This window comes from Sinohyriopsis cumingii, chromosome 8, assembly GCF_028554795.1.
Source record: "Sinohyriopsis cumingii isolate HCF-2022 chromosome 8, ASM2855479v2, whole genome shotgun sequence".
In the NCBI taxonomy this organism is placed as follows: Eukaryota; Metazoa; Mollusca; class Bivalvia; order Unionida; family Unionidae; genus Sinohyriopsis; species Sinohyriopsis cumingii.
This window is the reverse complement of record NC_142968.1, coordinates 23,665,506-23,681,132: the sequence shown is the minus strand read 5'-3', so window position 1 is coordinate 23,681,132 and position 15,627 is coordinate 23,665,506. Positions and strand designations below refer to the sequence as shown.

Genomic DNA, 15,627 nt, shown 5'->3' with positions numbered 1-15,627 from the left:
AGTTATAATGAGTTAAGATTTTCGAATAAAGTGCACATTCGTGGCTGCCATGGACAGAGTGAAAATGAGTATTGAAATACAGAATAAAGTTGTATACTCATGTCTCCTATGGATGCAGTTGAGTACTGTATTCAGAATAAAGTGGTATACTCTTGTCTCCCACAGAGTTACAATGAGTACTATATTCAGAGTTACAATGAGGGACTATTGTATTGAGAATAAAATCGTATATTTGTGGCCCCCATGGACAGAGTTACAATGAGTACTGTATTCAGATTAAAGTGGCATAATTGTGGCTCCCAAGGACAGAGTTACAATGTGGGAGTGTTGCATTCAGAATAAAGTGCAAACATATGGCTCCCATGGATGGACTTACAATGAGTACTGTAGTCAGAATAAAGTGGTACACTCATGGCTCTCATGGATGGAGTTACAATGAGTAAAGTATTCATAATTACAACAAAGGAGTGATGTATTCATAATAAAGTGGTTTAGTCATAGCTCCCATGGATGGAGTTGCAATGAGTACTGTATTCATAATTATAATGAAGGAGTGATGTATTCATAATAAAGTGGTATACTCATAGCTCCCATAGATGGAGTTACAATGTGTACTGTATTCATATTTACAATGAAGGAGTGATGTATTCATAATAAAGAGGTATACTCACAGCTCCCATGGATGGAGTTACAATGAGTACTGTATTCATAATTACAATGAAGGAGTGGTGTATTCATAATAAAATGGTATACTCATAGCTCCCATAGATGGAGTTATAATGTGTACTGTATTCATATTTACAATGAAGGAGTGGTGTATTCATAATAAAGTGGTATACTCATAGCTCCCATGGATGTTGTTACAATGTGTACTGTATTCATAATTACAATGGAGTGGTTTATTCATAATAAAGTAGTATACTCATAGCTCCCATTGATGGAGTTACAATGTGTACTGTATTCATAATTACAATGAAAGAGTGATATATTCAGAATAAAGTGGTATACTCATAGCTCCCACGGATGGAGTTACAATGTGTAATGTATTCATAATTACAATGAATGAGTGATGTATTCAGAATAAAGTGGTATAATTATGGCTCGCATGGATGGAGTTACAATGTGTACTGTATTCATAATTACAATGAAAGAGTGATGTATTCAGAATAAAGTGGTACACTCATAGCTCCCATGGATGGAGTTACAATGTGTAATGTATTCATAATTACAATGAAAGAGTGATGTATTCAGAATAAAGTGTTATAATTATGACTCCCATGGATGGAGTTACAATGTGTACTGTATTCATGATTACAATGAAGGAGTGGTGTATTCAGAATAAAGTGGTATACTCATAGCTCCCATGGATGGAGTTACAATGTGTACTGTATTCATAATTACAATGAAGGATGATGTGTTCAAAATAAAGGGGTATACTCATAGTTCGCATAGATGGATTTACAATGTGTATTGTATTCATAATTACAATGGAGTGGTGTACTCAGAATAAAGTGGTATATTCATAGCTTGCATAGATGGAGTTACAATGTGTACTGTATTCATAATTACAATGGAGTGGTGTACTCAGAATAAAGTGGTATATTCATAGCTCGCATTGAAGGAGTTACAATGTGTACTGTATTCATAATTACAATGAAGGAGTTGTGTATTCACAATAAAGTGGTATACTCATATCTCCCACAGATGGAGTGACAATGTGTACTGTATTCATAATTACAATGAAAGAGTGGTGTATTCATACTAAAGTGTTATAATCATGGCTCCCATGGATGGAGTTACAATGTGTACTGTATTCATAATTACAATGAAAGAGTGGTGTATTCATACTAAAGTGTTATAATCATGGTTCCCATGGATGGAGTTACAATGTGCACTGTATTCATAATTACAATGAAGGAGTTGTGTATTCACAATAAAGTGGTATACTCATAGCTCCCATAGATGGAGCTATAATGTGTACTGTATTCATAATTACAATGAAAGAGTGGTGTATTCATACTAAAGTGTTATAATCATGGCTCCCATGGATGGAGTTACAATGTGTACTGTATTCATAATTACAATGAAGGAGCTGTGTATTCACAATAAAGTGGTATACTCATAGCTCCCATAGATGGAGTTGCAATGTGTACTGTATTCATAATTACAATGAAAGAGTGATGTATTCAGAATAAAGTGTTATAATCATGGCTCCCATGGATGGAGTTACAATGTGTACTGTATTCATAATTACAATGAAAGAGTGGTGTATTCATACTAAAGTGTTATAATCATGGCTCCCATGGATGGAGTTACAATGTGTACTGTATTCATAATTACAATAAAAGAGTGATGTATTCAGAATAAAGTGTTATAATTATGGCTCCCATGGATGGAGTTACAATGTGTATTGTATTCATAATTACAATGAAGGAGTGGTGTATTCAGAATAAAGTGGTATACTCATAGCTCCCATGGATGGAGTTACAATGTGTACTGTATTCATAGTTACAATGAAGGAGTGATGTGTTCAAAATAAAGTGTTATAATCATGGCTCACATGGATGGAGTTACAATGTGTACTGTATTCATAATTATAATGAAGAAGTGGTGTATTCAGAATAAAGGGGTATACTCATAGCTTGCATAGATGAAGTTACAATGTGTACTGTATTCATAATTACAATGAAGGAGTTGTGTATTCACAATAAAGTGGTATACTCATAGCTCCCATAGATGGAGTTACAATGTGTACTGTATTCATAATTACAACGAAAGAGTGCTGTATTCATACTAAAGTGTTATAATCATGGCTCCCATGGATGGAGTTACAATGTGTACTGTATTCATAATTACAATGAAGGAGTTGTGTATTCACAATAAAGTGGTATACTCATAGCTCCCACAGATGGAGTTACAATGTGTACTGTATTCATAATTACAATGAAAGAGTGGTGTATTCATACTAAAGTGTTATAATCATGGCTCCCATGGATGGAGTTACAATGTGTACTGTATTCATAATTACAATGAAGGAGTTGTGTATTCACAATAAAGTGGTATGCTCATAGCTCCCATAGATGGAGTTACAGTGTGTACTGTATTCATAATTATTATATGCTCATTTTTTTCCCCGTTAACTTTACATTATCAGAATCGTTCAATATTCCCCAATGCTGAACGTGCGCAACAATACACATATAGCAGTCACGTGAATAAAGGAACTACTTTCTATTGTAAACAAACAATGACCCAGACGCCAGCACTTTTGATTTGTAAACAAATCATATACACTCGCGTAAGAGGCTCTTTACGTTGTGGTTGTTTAAATTTATTTCTGAATTAACTAAAACATGTTTTGTGGACTGCAAAAAATCCCAGCTGTTTTGGCACATTCCGCGTTGATTCAATGTTACAGATTTTGGCTAGCTACATTATATAAAAGACGGAAGATTAGGTCCTTGCAAATAACATACAAGTGACAAGGCATATACTGTCTTTATCTGGTGATAAGAATGGCAAAATAAAATATACTTACAGTTTTACATCCTGAATTTCCTCAAAATGTTTTTTCTTAATTCTGCAAATCCAAATTACATGAGCCATGTCATCGGTTTTCAATCTGGATTACACATTTCAAAATTGTGCTGTAATTTCGATGATAAGTGCAATTGCATCCTCCTTACTGCACTCAAAATGAAATAAGCAATAAATTCCATAGCGTCTTTTTGACAATTGCAACTGAAAGACTTCATATTTTTCCCCATGTTATGATTTCAAACATTCAATAACAGAAACACATTTGCAGACGTAAACATGCTTCTCCTGCGCCACTTCAATCCGATGTATTTCATATATAATTTGCACAGATGAATCCTGTCCAAAATCACAAACTTTCGTTGAATCGAAACAAAATACCAAAATATATTCATTCCAGCTCAAATGGAAAAGTTGTTGCAATGCGTATTCATTCACAATATGACTGCAAATTTCAATTTTAACTAGACATGCCATTTTCTTTCGAAAGTTATGTCGAGCGCGCGACTAAGTTCAAATTTATCTGGGCGGAGTTATGTGCGCATTAATAATGATGTCATTGTGTAATGACAAATCTGCGCTTGTGTATTTAGTTTGGAATATGACATTCATTCATTTACGTTGATTCTTGTAGTGTATTGTGTTTATATAATTAAACCTATGGTAGAATAAAAAAATGAGCATATAATAAAAAAGTTACTGCATATGTATGGGAAAATATCAACTCGTTTTGTCACAAGGATATACTGCACTCACAAGTTCGTGCAGTATTTCATCCCAAAACTTGTTCATATTTTCCCATGCAAATGCAGTAACCTATAATTATAATGAAGAAGTGATATATTTGTTTCTCCCATGGACAGATTATCAATGAATTATGTATTCAGAGATAAACTGGTATAATCGTGGCTCCCATGGACAGAGTTACAATAAGTGAGTGGTGTATCAGCACACACATCAACTATGTTCATCTTTCTAATATCACTCTTAGCTTCATATTTTATTATACAGGAAATTCTCTGAAAGAGGAAAAACCTATTCATTTAATATATTAGTTCTAAATTACTTGATTGTTGAGAACAGTTATAACCAGGTTAAAAGAACTCTTACCCGATATCTGATAATTTTTCCTGTGTAGACAGCAGGTTCAGTCCAATTAACTAGAATTGACTGTGTTGATGCATCCATATTTACATGTACATGCTCGGGACTTCCAGGAACTATCAAAGTACAAACAAATATTATGTTAGAAATGTGTTCAAGGAACATACCATCTATTCATCTATTTATGATATTTTCATCAGTACTAAAAAATAATCTTCTTGTTTTCTACACAGGGATCATTTTTTTATACACAATCTTAAAATCAGTGCCTTTTTAACAAAACCAAAAACAAAGAAAAATGGTGCCCACACAAATAATGTATTAACAGCAGTGTCTGAAAAGTGACCTAAATACAAAACTTGACCAAGATGAGACTGACTGATGTGGACAGACAGACAGACAGATAAGGGTAACACTACATATCATAACACTGTTGTATTGGGGCATACAATTTTAATGGATTGTATATGTTCACTGCCAAATCTCATTCATACCCTGATCCCTGCCTCCATGAAATCAAACTTAGACATATGCTATAGCTACTACACACTGGCAATTTTTAAAATCTCTTGGTGAACCTAGAAGCCTCTTTGCTCATATGTAGCAAATCCAAACAGCAAAGACCAACACCCATTCTTTCAATCAAAATATCAGTCTGTGCTCTTTGTTATACTTACTGTGGCATGCAAACATACAGACTCTCCTTCTGTTGAACAATCAATGGCAGTTATAGCACTATGCAGCATGCATACAAGTGATTCTATTCTGCCAGTGTGTTGTGCAATCAATGGCAGTTATGTTCTATTAAGGACTTGATACATAATGCCTCATGTCCACAACTTAGTTCTACTGTAAAATAAGAAGTTACCTTAGTATTGGAGTTAGTAAAACAAGTTAATTCAAGGTTTCTTTGTTTTACCACAATGACCAATATTAAAATCCTTTCCACACAGCCTGCAAGGGGGGTGAAGCTGCCCTAGAATGGAACACTGTTTAATGTAATTCATGTATTCATCTCTGAATCGATTTTTTATCTTTTCTAATCCATCTGTGAAATTATTTGAAAAACATTTTTCCTCTAATACACATCAACTAGAATAAATCTGACGACTTTTAGTGCCAAATACCTACAGACTGATTCTGTACCAGATATGAATTTGAATAAAAAATCAGTGAGCAATGATTACAAGTTAGAAAACCAGTCTGTCCTCTCCTAACTAAGCCATACAGTTACTAAAAATAGATACTGAGGTCAAAGTTTGAAAATAGAACCAGCTTGTTTCTTGGAAGTAGGGCAGCTGCTATAAATAAAACCTAATAATGTTACAAAAGTGCATGTAAGTCTACGGACAAGTGTATTCTTATGTCATAGTTACATAGAAGCAGTCTTTTCTAGAATATGGTCTGTGGAATTAATGGGATGTTAATAAAAATGAGAAAACAAATTATTAATTTTGTTTGGAGGGGGATATACTGAAAAAAAGTATTCCAAATACATTTACGCATAAAGCGTAATTTAGTGAAAAAAGGCGTAATGATTATGCCAAACAAATAATGGTTGGCATGTATGTATGCCCTCTTGTATTCGAATAATACAAGGTGTTAAATGACTGTCACAGTGATGCCAGCAAGCACTGCCATGAAAACTTAAGTGCTGTATTAATGATCTCAAATTGGCAGAAGTCTTTGTTGCAGTGTAACAACCAGTTAAAAGAAGACTCGATTTGTACCATCATATCAATTGCATCATTTGTATCAAATCTAGTAAAGAGTATAGAATAAAAAAGGTACACGGCATGCAAATCCTAAATGCACAAGAGCTAGCAGTCATAGATGTGTGTCACATCATCTCATTTCAATTGAGCAATCAAATACTTTTTTAAATATTACCATACATAGATAATTAAAATAAAGGAATCAGGCTTTGGCTTCTGTTGTTGTTTTGGGTTTTAACACCATTTCTCAGTGACGATAGGCATTATATGGTGGCCAGTATAATAGGTGGAGGATGAACCTGAAGAAATCCTGAGAAGAACCAGTGACCCACGGGAAGCTACTGGCAGCACTCTCATATACCCACAATGGTTAAGCCAGAGACTTGAACCTACATGGACAGTGGTCAGATGGCAGTGATTGGTAAAGGAATGTGCTTTAAACGACTCAGCCACATGGGGCCATGCCAAACAGAATTGTGTGTGTGTGGGTTTTGGACTTTTAATGTAGCTTTAAAAAAATTCAGTCATATCGCTATGATGTCTGCAGTGTGGCACTTTATAGTGATGTCTAACACTGGGGCATCATGCCGCAGACATGTAGCATGATGTCACACTCAGTCACATTATCCTTACACCAGGCCAACCAGTCCTAACACTAACTTCTTAATGCTGAGCGCCAAGCGAGGCAGCTGTTAGTACCATTTCTGTAAGTCTTTGGTATGACTTGGCCGGGGATCTAACCCATGAACTCCGGCATCCAAAGCGGACACTCGAACCACTTTGCCACCAGAGCGGTTAACCCAAGCAGAATTAAGTACTGAACTTTAATCAGTGGTTTATCATCTCATTCACAAATCTAATCAAAGTCAGCAGGGGAAAAGCCTGCTTGGTACATCAAAAAAAAATTTGTTTCACAGACAGGATTTATAATGTAGAAATGAACTCCAACACTTAATGTAAACTTTGAATGCCTGAATTGGCACTCCAAGGTTTGCTCAACAATGAGTACATTTTTCTATTACTTGCAATGAAATCAAGCCTCAGTTTTTACAAACAGAGCAATAAATGAGTTTTAACAGTGTTGTTGCTAATACCTAAATGTCTACTAAGTTTTGACAGTGTTGTTGCTAATACTTAAATGTCTTCTGAGTTTTGACAGTGTTGTTGCTAATATGTAAATGTCTTCTGAGTTTTGACAGTGTTGTTGCTAATATGTAAATGTCTTCTGAGTTTTGACAGTGTTGTTGCTAATATGTAAATGTCTTCTGAGTTTTGACAGTGTTGTTGCTAATACTTAAATGTCTACTGAGGAAAGAATGGTCTTGTTCTGAATCAACATTACACAGTATTGACATTCATAATAAAAAGCAATTGATGGAGTAACATTTTTAACAATCTTTCAGAAATCAGTTATCTTGAAAGCAAAAGTAATTTATACACAAAAGTGAATAACCTCATAATTCTTTTTACAGTTCTTCCTTATGTGATTATTAAATGAGCATTCAACAATTAGACTCAACCTCTCTCCTCACTCCTGGTGTTTCTCTTTCTTTATTTTTAAAAGTTCTTTCTTAACTTGTTCCCTTGCTTATACTGCAGTGTATGTTTTTTGACCCCGTTTTGGCTAAGTTTTTGCAGTAATTGAGTTCAATGCTCCCATAAATTTTCGTCAACTTTCATACACTGTCTGATAGGAATATGGCCAAAACTTAGGGTAGTCAAAAACTGCAGTTCTCATGTAATGTTTGCAAAATAAAACTGTACCAACATATTAACAATCCTGTTATAATTTAATTAAATGCAATCAATAAAATATATATGGGTTCATACATTGATCTTCACCTTTGAAAGATGGAATCCTATATACTTTAACCTCTTCAACTTACAACTATAAAAAGGCTAAGCTCACAGATCCAAGCTTGAAAATGAACTTCAAATTTTCTTTCTTAACACAAATGTCACATGCCCATACTGTTATAAATTGCCAATGGAAGGGATATTTCAAAATGATATTATAGTTACTTTTAATTTTTATTGCTACAAGTAGATTTTATCAGTTAGTAAATAAATAAATGAACTAATAAACAAATAGATAAATAATGTTTTCTCAATGACAGGGTTCTCAGAGTAAACTTAATTAGCTATTAAATAAATAAATAAATAAATACATAATATGCCTCAGGAAGGAGTCAAATGCTTTGGACAGAAGAAAGGGGGGATAGTTCTGGATAAAGTTTACCACCCTATCAGGAGAAAGGAGACAACTCTGCATCATATTCTGGGGTCCACACAATATATATGATAGGTACAGAAGCAAAGTCTCCCACACCCCCACACACTCCAATAGTATTATACTTGGGAATGACAATTTTAGGGCTAATATTAAAGTCTCCACACATGCATGCACACACACACACACACACTCAAATGACCATTTTAACAAAAGTCTCCCACTGTGGTGGCAATTATGACCCCAGGTATAACAGGCTGGAAGAAAAAAAAACTTGTAAACAGTTTAAGAAAAACTTACCACCTTCCTGGGTAATGAAGGTAAACAAATGTTTTGATTTGTATGTTGTAGAGTTCTGGAGTCTTGCATACACTGCAGCAATGTATTTAGTCACTGGCTTTAACTTGTCCAACATGTACTTGGTCTTGTTGCCCACTGTAACATTTAGAACTGATGATGGCTGGTTAGCCATCCTGAAATAAAGAATCCGATTTTTAAGTGGTGAATACATATCTACAGGTACGTGTATGAAAACATGTTAGTCCTTCTCCAAGTATGGTGAAAAAGCTACAGAGTGACCTTACATTCAGTAGGAAATGTTTGCTAGTCAGGAGCCATGCAACAGACATTTGGTACCATCTCCCTAATCTGTATTCAAACTTCAGAAACATGTAATAAGCAAAAACTCACATGAAGAATAGACAAAGGTTTTGTTTCGTTTTAGCTTCCTTGTCCGACTTTTGCACCCCTTTTCATCTCCGATTTGGTGTCCCTCTGAAAACTGTACCCTGTGCAAGTGCACTGCATGCACAGAGTTTGCACCAGCACTGCTGCCATCAAAAAAGTAGTCATGAGCCATTCATTATATTGCATTTGTCTAATATGATGACAAATAATCAATGATAATTTTTCGCTGAAAACATGCAGCATGAAACTGAAGACACTTCATTTCTTGGAATGAAAACAATGACCATAGAGCAGTGTTGGATATAGGATCCCACAGGCAGAGGATATTGTGTCCCCCTCCCTCAAAATTTGAGAGAATCACAATTTTAGTGGGACAAATGAAAATAACAGTACATAATGCACTAATAGTGCCAGAAAAATGAAATAATCTTGGTCACTTTAAATATTTTCTGACCTAAACTTTGTGGTCGGGACTGTAGTATTATATTTTCCTTGAACACTTACATTTTTGCAATATATCTTGCATCATGTGCACAAGTAACTTGTGAAAACATCTGGTTAACCTGAAATGAGCTGTACCATGGAATATTCCAGTCTGGATCTTGCTCTCTCATTTAACATCAGCGTACACTCATCATCTACCAGCATTTATTATAATAAATACCTATGTTTTCTGGATTTCTTTTCTTTCCAAACAAACAAATCATTAATTACATGAGAAATTGTGTATTTACATAAATCACTTGTGTCAATCTCAAAATAAATTAAATCTTCCTTGCCATGGGGATGACTTTAACCTTGAAAATAAATTACACTAAGCCAGTCAAACACTTTACATTGTAAACATCGCAAGCTCTGAACGGTTTCATTCCCAAATACACTGTTTTTTAACATATTTTAACTTTCATCTTACAGTTTTTTCATCTTTTGCAACTCTGGACATTGCTAGCACCAGCAAAAACATGGGTTGACACCCATTAAAAAAACGTTCTAGGTGCATTTTGCTGTTTTACTAATCAAAAAGCATGCCCAGGAGGGTCACTGGGTCAAGATATTGGTAATATTCACTCCCATGTATTCACTGTAGTCCAGTGATGCCTCTTTATACTACTGTTCAAGAGAACTATATAAGTCTGTTCCTGTCACCCAGTTTCCTCCACTTCCAAGTCCACCATAAATAAATATCTTAACAACCAAAAGCTAAACACAAATTATAGAGAACTTGCTGTGTGACAGATGTTGATAAATAAATAAAATTAAATTTAACAACTGTGCTTGTATCACAGATGATGTAGAAATGCTGAGAAATTGGATTTATCATCTGCTTACATGTAAGAGAGAGTGAAGTTTGCAGGTGAATCAAATCCCCAAGACAAAGTCACATTTTCAGCATATGTTGCATCCAGGTTTAAGTCCAAACTGCTCCTCAAATCTGTAAAAGAAAAGTACAATGTACAAATATTGTCAAACTTCACAGCCTAATGAAAATTGTACATACAAGGAAATATTATGGGAAAGAAATAAATTATTTGGAAAAGATTAGGTTGCTTCAAATAGTGATTATCAGTAAAGCATTTATCAAAATGAATACTTGCATGCAATTAAATTGTTTTAGTACTGAAGGTATTGTAAAATTGAAAATCCAGTCAACCATGTAAGTCAATATCAATCTATACCTGAAAACTGAGTCCTGATTGGCAGAGTGGTCTAAAGTGCTCTCCGTTAAGGATCACTGCCATCTCACCTGTCTGCATGGGTTTGAGTCTAGGATTCAGCCAATGTGGATATGTGAGAAAGCTTGCCAGTAGCTTCTTGTGGGTCGGTGGTTCTTCCCGGGGTTTTCCCGGGTTCTTCCTCCCCCATTAATACTGGCCGCCATGCATAGCCTATCGTGTGCTGAAAAATGGCGTTAAACCCCACAACAACAACAACAATACCTGAAAACTAACTTTTGAACCTTTAAGGTTAATGCCATAACAAATAGCAGGTGCAACATTACAAATAGCAGGTGCAAGGAAAGGCAACTGGTTTTGTTTAGGATTCTCATCTGATTGGACAAGTGCAGTTTAAAGTCTTCCATATTATTGGAGGGGAAACGTGTTTTTATAAGAATGTAGCCTTTTCAAAATATCTGTTGATCCATGTTTAAGATGATATATAAGTAATGTCATAGAAAATATAGAGCATTGTTTTAAAATTATCACATTAAACTTTTCAGATCCTGAACTGGCCACTGAAAATTTTCAGTTAGCCACTAGTTTTGCTGGTGAAGAAATTTGGAACTTTAAATCATTCAACAATAATTTTAATTGTTCTGACACTTGTTAAAATATTGAAGACTTTTCAAACTACACTTATCCAATTGGACGAGAATCTGGAAAAGTCAGCTACCCTTCCTCATTCCCAACATTTATAAATATAGTGGATGAGTGAAATTCTCAAGGCCTGTAGAAATTCTCTAACACAAAAATCAATCTCAGTCCTACCCCTGTGTCATGTTCAAAGCCCTAATCTTAAATACATGGTTAGGTAGATATATACATAAGGTGGAGATCCAAACAACACAGACCCATATCTGCCAGCACATATTACTCTGGCAGATCATGGTCCATGCTGTTAGTTCTAATAATTATTCCTTACAAAATACATAGACCCAGATCAACTAGTTAACTATATAATGGCAGATCAGGGTCTATGTTGTTTATTCAACTGATAACTCCCAACAAACTGCATAGACCTAGATCTGCTGGCACATTATACAATGGCAGATCAGGGTCAATGTTGTTTATTCGACTGATAACTCCCAACAAAATGCATAGACCTAGATCTGCTGCACATTATACAATGGAAGATCAGGGTCTGTTGTTTGTTCAACTGATAACTCCCAACAAACTGCATAGACCTAGATCTGCTGGCACATTGTACAATGGCAGATCAGGGTCTATGTTGTTTGCAACTGGATCTGACTCAGTCAGTATACATGGTAACATTAGTACTCTTGTAAAACTTATCTATTTTAGTATACCTCTAAAAATATAAACCAATCAACGTACAGAACTTATGTCACATGCTTTGCAGTAAAATTTAAATAGTTCCCTGATGAAATAGATGTCAATGAAATAGCACAGCCTTCATGTGATGGCCTGGTGTTCTCAGGTTAAATGACATAATGACATAACATCAGTGTCCTCAAGTCCTATAATATATAACATCAGTGTTATCAAGCCCTAGGGTATAACATCAGTGTCCTCAAGTCCTATGACATAACATAAGTGTCCACAAGACCCAAGACCAATGACATAACATATCATCAAGTCCTATGACATAACATCAGCATCAAGTCCTATGACATAACATCAGTATCCTCAAGTTCTATGACATAACATCAGTATCCTCAAGTCCAATAACATAACATCATTATCCTCAAGTCCAATGACATAACAAAAGGGTCCTCAAGACCCAAGACCAATGATATAACATCAGTATCCTCAAGTCCAATAACATAACATCAGTATCCTGAAGTCCAATTACATAACATAAGTGTCATCAAGACCCAGTATCCTCAAGTCCAATAACATAACATCAGTATCCTCAATTCCAATAACATAACGTCAGTGTCCTCAAGTCCAATGACATTACGTAAATGTGTCCTCAAGTCCAATGACATTACGTAAATGTGTCCTCAAGTCCAATGACATTACGTAAATGTGTCCTCAAGTCAAATGACTTATGTAAGTGTCCTCAAGTCAAATGACATTACGTAAGTGTCCTCAAGTCCAATAATATTGCATCAGTATCCTAAGTTCAATGGCATAACAACAATGTCCTCAAGTCCCATAACATAACATCAGCGTCATCAATTCATCAATTCCAATCAGTGTCAAGTCCAATGAACATCAGAAATCTTTTTGTGTCTGCTAAAATTCAACTAATTTTATGCAGTTGTGAAGCAAACAGTTTATGACCTGTTATGATTGCAAAGAAAGAAATGGACACCTTGTTTAGTACAACCCCTCCCCATCCAAGTCCAATGAACATAACATCAGAAACCTATTTGTGTCTGCTAAAAGTTCAACTCATTCATGCAGTCTTGATTCACATTGTTTATGACCTGTTAAAAATTGCAAAGAAACAAATGGAAATTTGTTCATCACAAAGAAACAAATGGACATGAACACATCACAAAGAAAAAAAGTCAGAGAAACATTTAATACTACACTGTTTGTAAGAATTGGGAAAAAACACTTTTAGCCCAAATGTATGGTCAATGTGTTCAATGTTTTTCATTTTATTGTGTTCAATTTGGCATACTACATCAAACCAAACAATTATCAACATTCGCTTACCAACAGTGGAATTCAAACATACAGGCAGGACTTTTTACACCATAAAATTTAAACAGACATTTGATAAAATACACACCAAGATGATTTTACTGCAAATCACATCTTAAAAGACATCAAAAAAAGTCAGATAGGCCATAACTCTACCCTCAATCACGAACAAAGGTCAAGCACACATAATTAAATATACAGCAAGATGATTCTAGTATAAATCATGCCAACAATAATTCCTCAGAAGTAACCACAGAAACAATTGCTGACTCACACTACATATTGATACTTTAAGAAAAATGCTAAGCAACATCACCACAACATAATGAAACAAACATTGAAGAACAATTAACTACTAGCAATGGGGTGGAATTTTAGGTATATTTAATGTGTGCTTAACGTTTGTTCATGAGTGTAAGTCATAAAGAGAATTTTTACATTACTAACTTTTGTCTATGATTGTAAAATGCAAAAAGAATATTTACATAGCATTTGAATTCAATGACAGTCTTGTTTAGACTAGGTTTTTCCACTGGAGTACTTCACATTCTATTACATTGTAGGTCAAGTAAACATGTGCATCAATATGGATTTGATAAACAAATTATTAATTCCTATTTTAGGTCTGTCTGGGAGAATCCACATTTGATCAGAATGTATGGTTAGGTACGCATTTAACTTGAAAGGTATTATTTATTTCAAATATTCAATGGAATTATTAAAGTGCTTAGACACTTTGGGATTAATAGAGCTCATTCACTTTTGGACAATTACACTACTTTGGGGGGCCCCGAGTGGCCGAGTGGTCTAAAGCGCTCTTCGTTACGGATCACTGCCATCTCACCTCTGTCTGCGGCGGTTCGAGTCTAAGATTCAGCCAATGTGGGCATGTGAGAAAGCCTGCCAGTAGCTTCTCGTGGGTCGGTGGTTCTTTCCGGGGTTTTCCGGGTTCTTCCTCCACCATTAATACTGGCCGCCATGTATAGCCTATCGTGCTGAAAAATGGCGTTAAACCCCACAACAACAACAACAACACTACTTTGGATTACTGCAAACTCATTCAAAAATGTCCAATATTGCATTATTGTGTTATATCATATATTTAAGACTATTGGAATTAATTTGGAACATTCCATATTTCTGGACTTGTGATAGGACATTTGGGATTATTTGGGATTTAATTAACAACACTGTAAGTGTCTTTTGAATGTTCACTTTCTACTGTAGAGAAATAAACTGCTTCTTGATTTTAATTAAACTGATGGTTTCACTTTCTTTCTGTTACACAATAGGACATTGAGTTGTAGCATAACTAGAAACATACTGATCGACATCATTGAAGCATTAATTAGTAACAAACTGCTGGCAGTAAGAAATGTTGTTGTTGTTGTAGGGTTTAACGCCATTTTCCAGCAAATGATAGGCTATACATGGCGGCCAGTATTAATGGTGGAAGAAGAGTCCAGGAAAACCCCATAAAGAACCACCAACCCACGAGAAGCTACTGGCAAGCTTTCTCACATACCCACATTGGCTGAATCTGAGACTCTAACCGCCGCAGACAGAAGTGAGATGGCAGTGATCCGTATTGAAGAGCGCTTTAGACCACTCGGCCACTCGGGGCACCTAGTAAGAAATGTGCTGATCAATAACAACATGGGTTCTACCAATGTCAATGATTATCAATTACATGGTGAAATCTTGAAGACCTGGAACCATATTCACTGTCCACCATTTACGAAAATATATTTTTACTTTTTAATGCACAGGTACAAATTAAAATATTGAATCCATTGGTATTTACCAGAAGTTTAAAAATTCATCATACTTCTTGAGGATAATCTTTCTTTAAATTATGTTTCAAAAATTAATTTACACTTACAGAATGCCCAAAGACAATCAACAGGTAAATAAACTGTATAATACCTATCAAACTACAGTCTAGTATACAAAGTGTATATTAAAAAGAGGGTCCCTCATTCAGATGGCCCATTCTTTTATGACTTGTGATTTGTCTCAA

The 15,627-nt window shown here is 35.1% G+C and overlaps 1 protein-coding gene across 2 annotated transcripts in view; it reads right to left on the bottom strand.

Annotated features, from left to right (window-relative positions):
• Positions 1 to 15,627, bottom strand: part of LOC149793145 (sortilin-related receptor-like) — a 241,847-nt gene that overhangs the window by 79,638 nt on the left and 146,582 nt on the right. For both annotated transcript variants that reach the window (XM_089967067.1, XM_089967068.1), the window contains 3 exons: positions 10,603 to 10,705; positions 8,887 to 9,059; positions 4,648 to 4,757 (listed from right to left, as the gene is read on the bottom strand). In XM_089967067.1, coding sequence (XP_089823193.1) covers positions 4,648 to 4,757; positions 8,887 to 9,059; positions 10,603 to 10,705 — 386 coding nt within the window. The remainder of the gene's footprint in view (positions 1 to 4,647; positions 4,758 to 8,886; positions 9,060 to 10,602; positions 10,706 to 15,627) is intronic.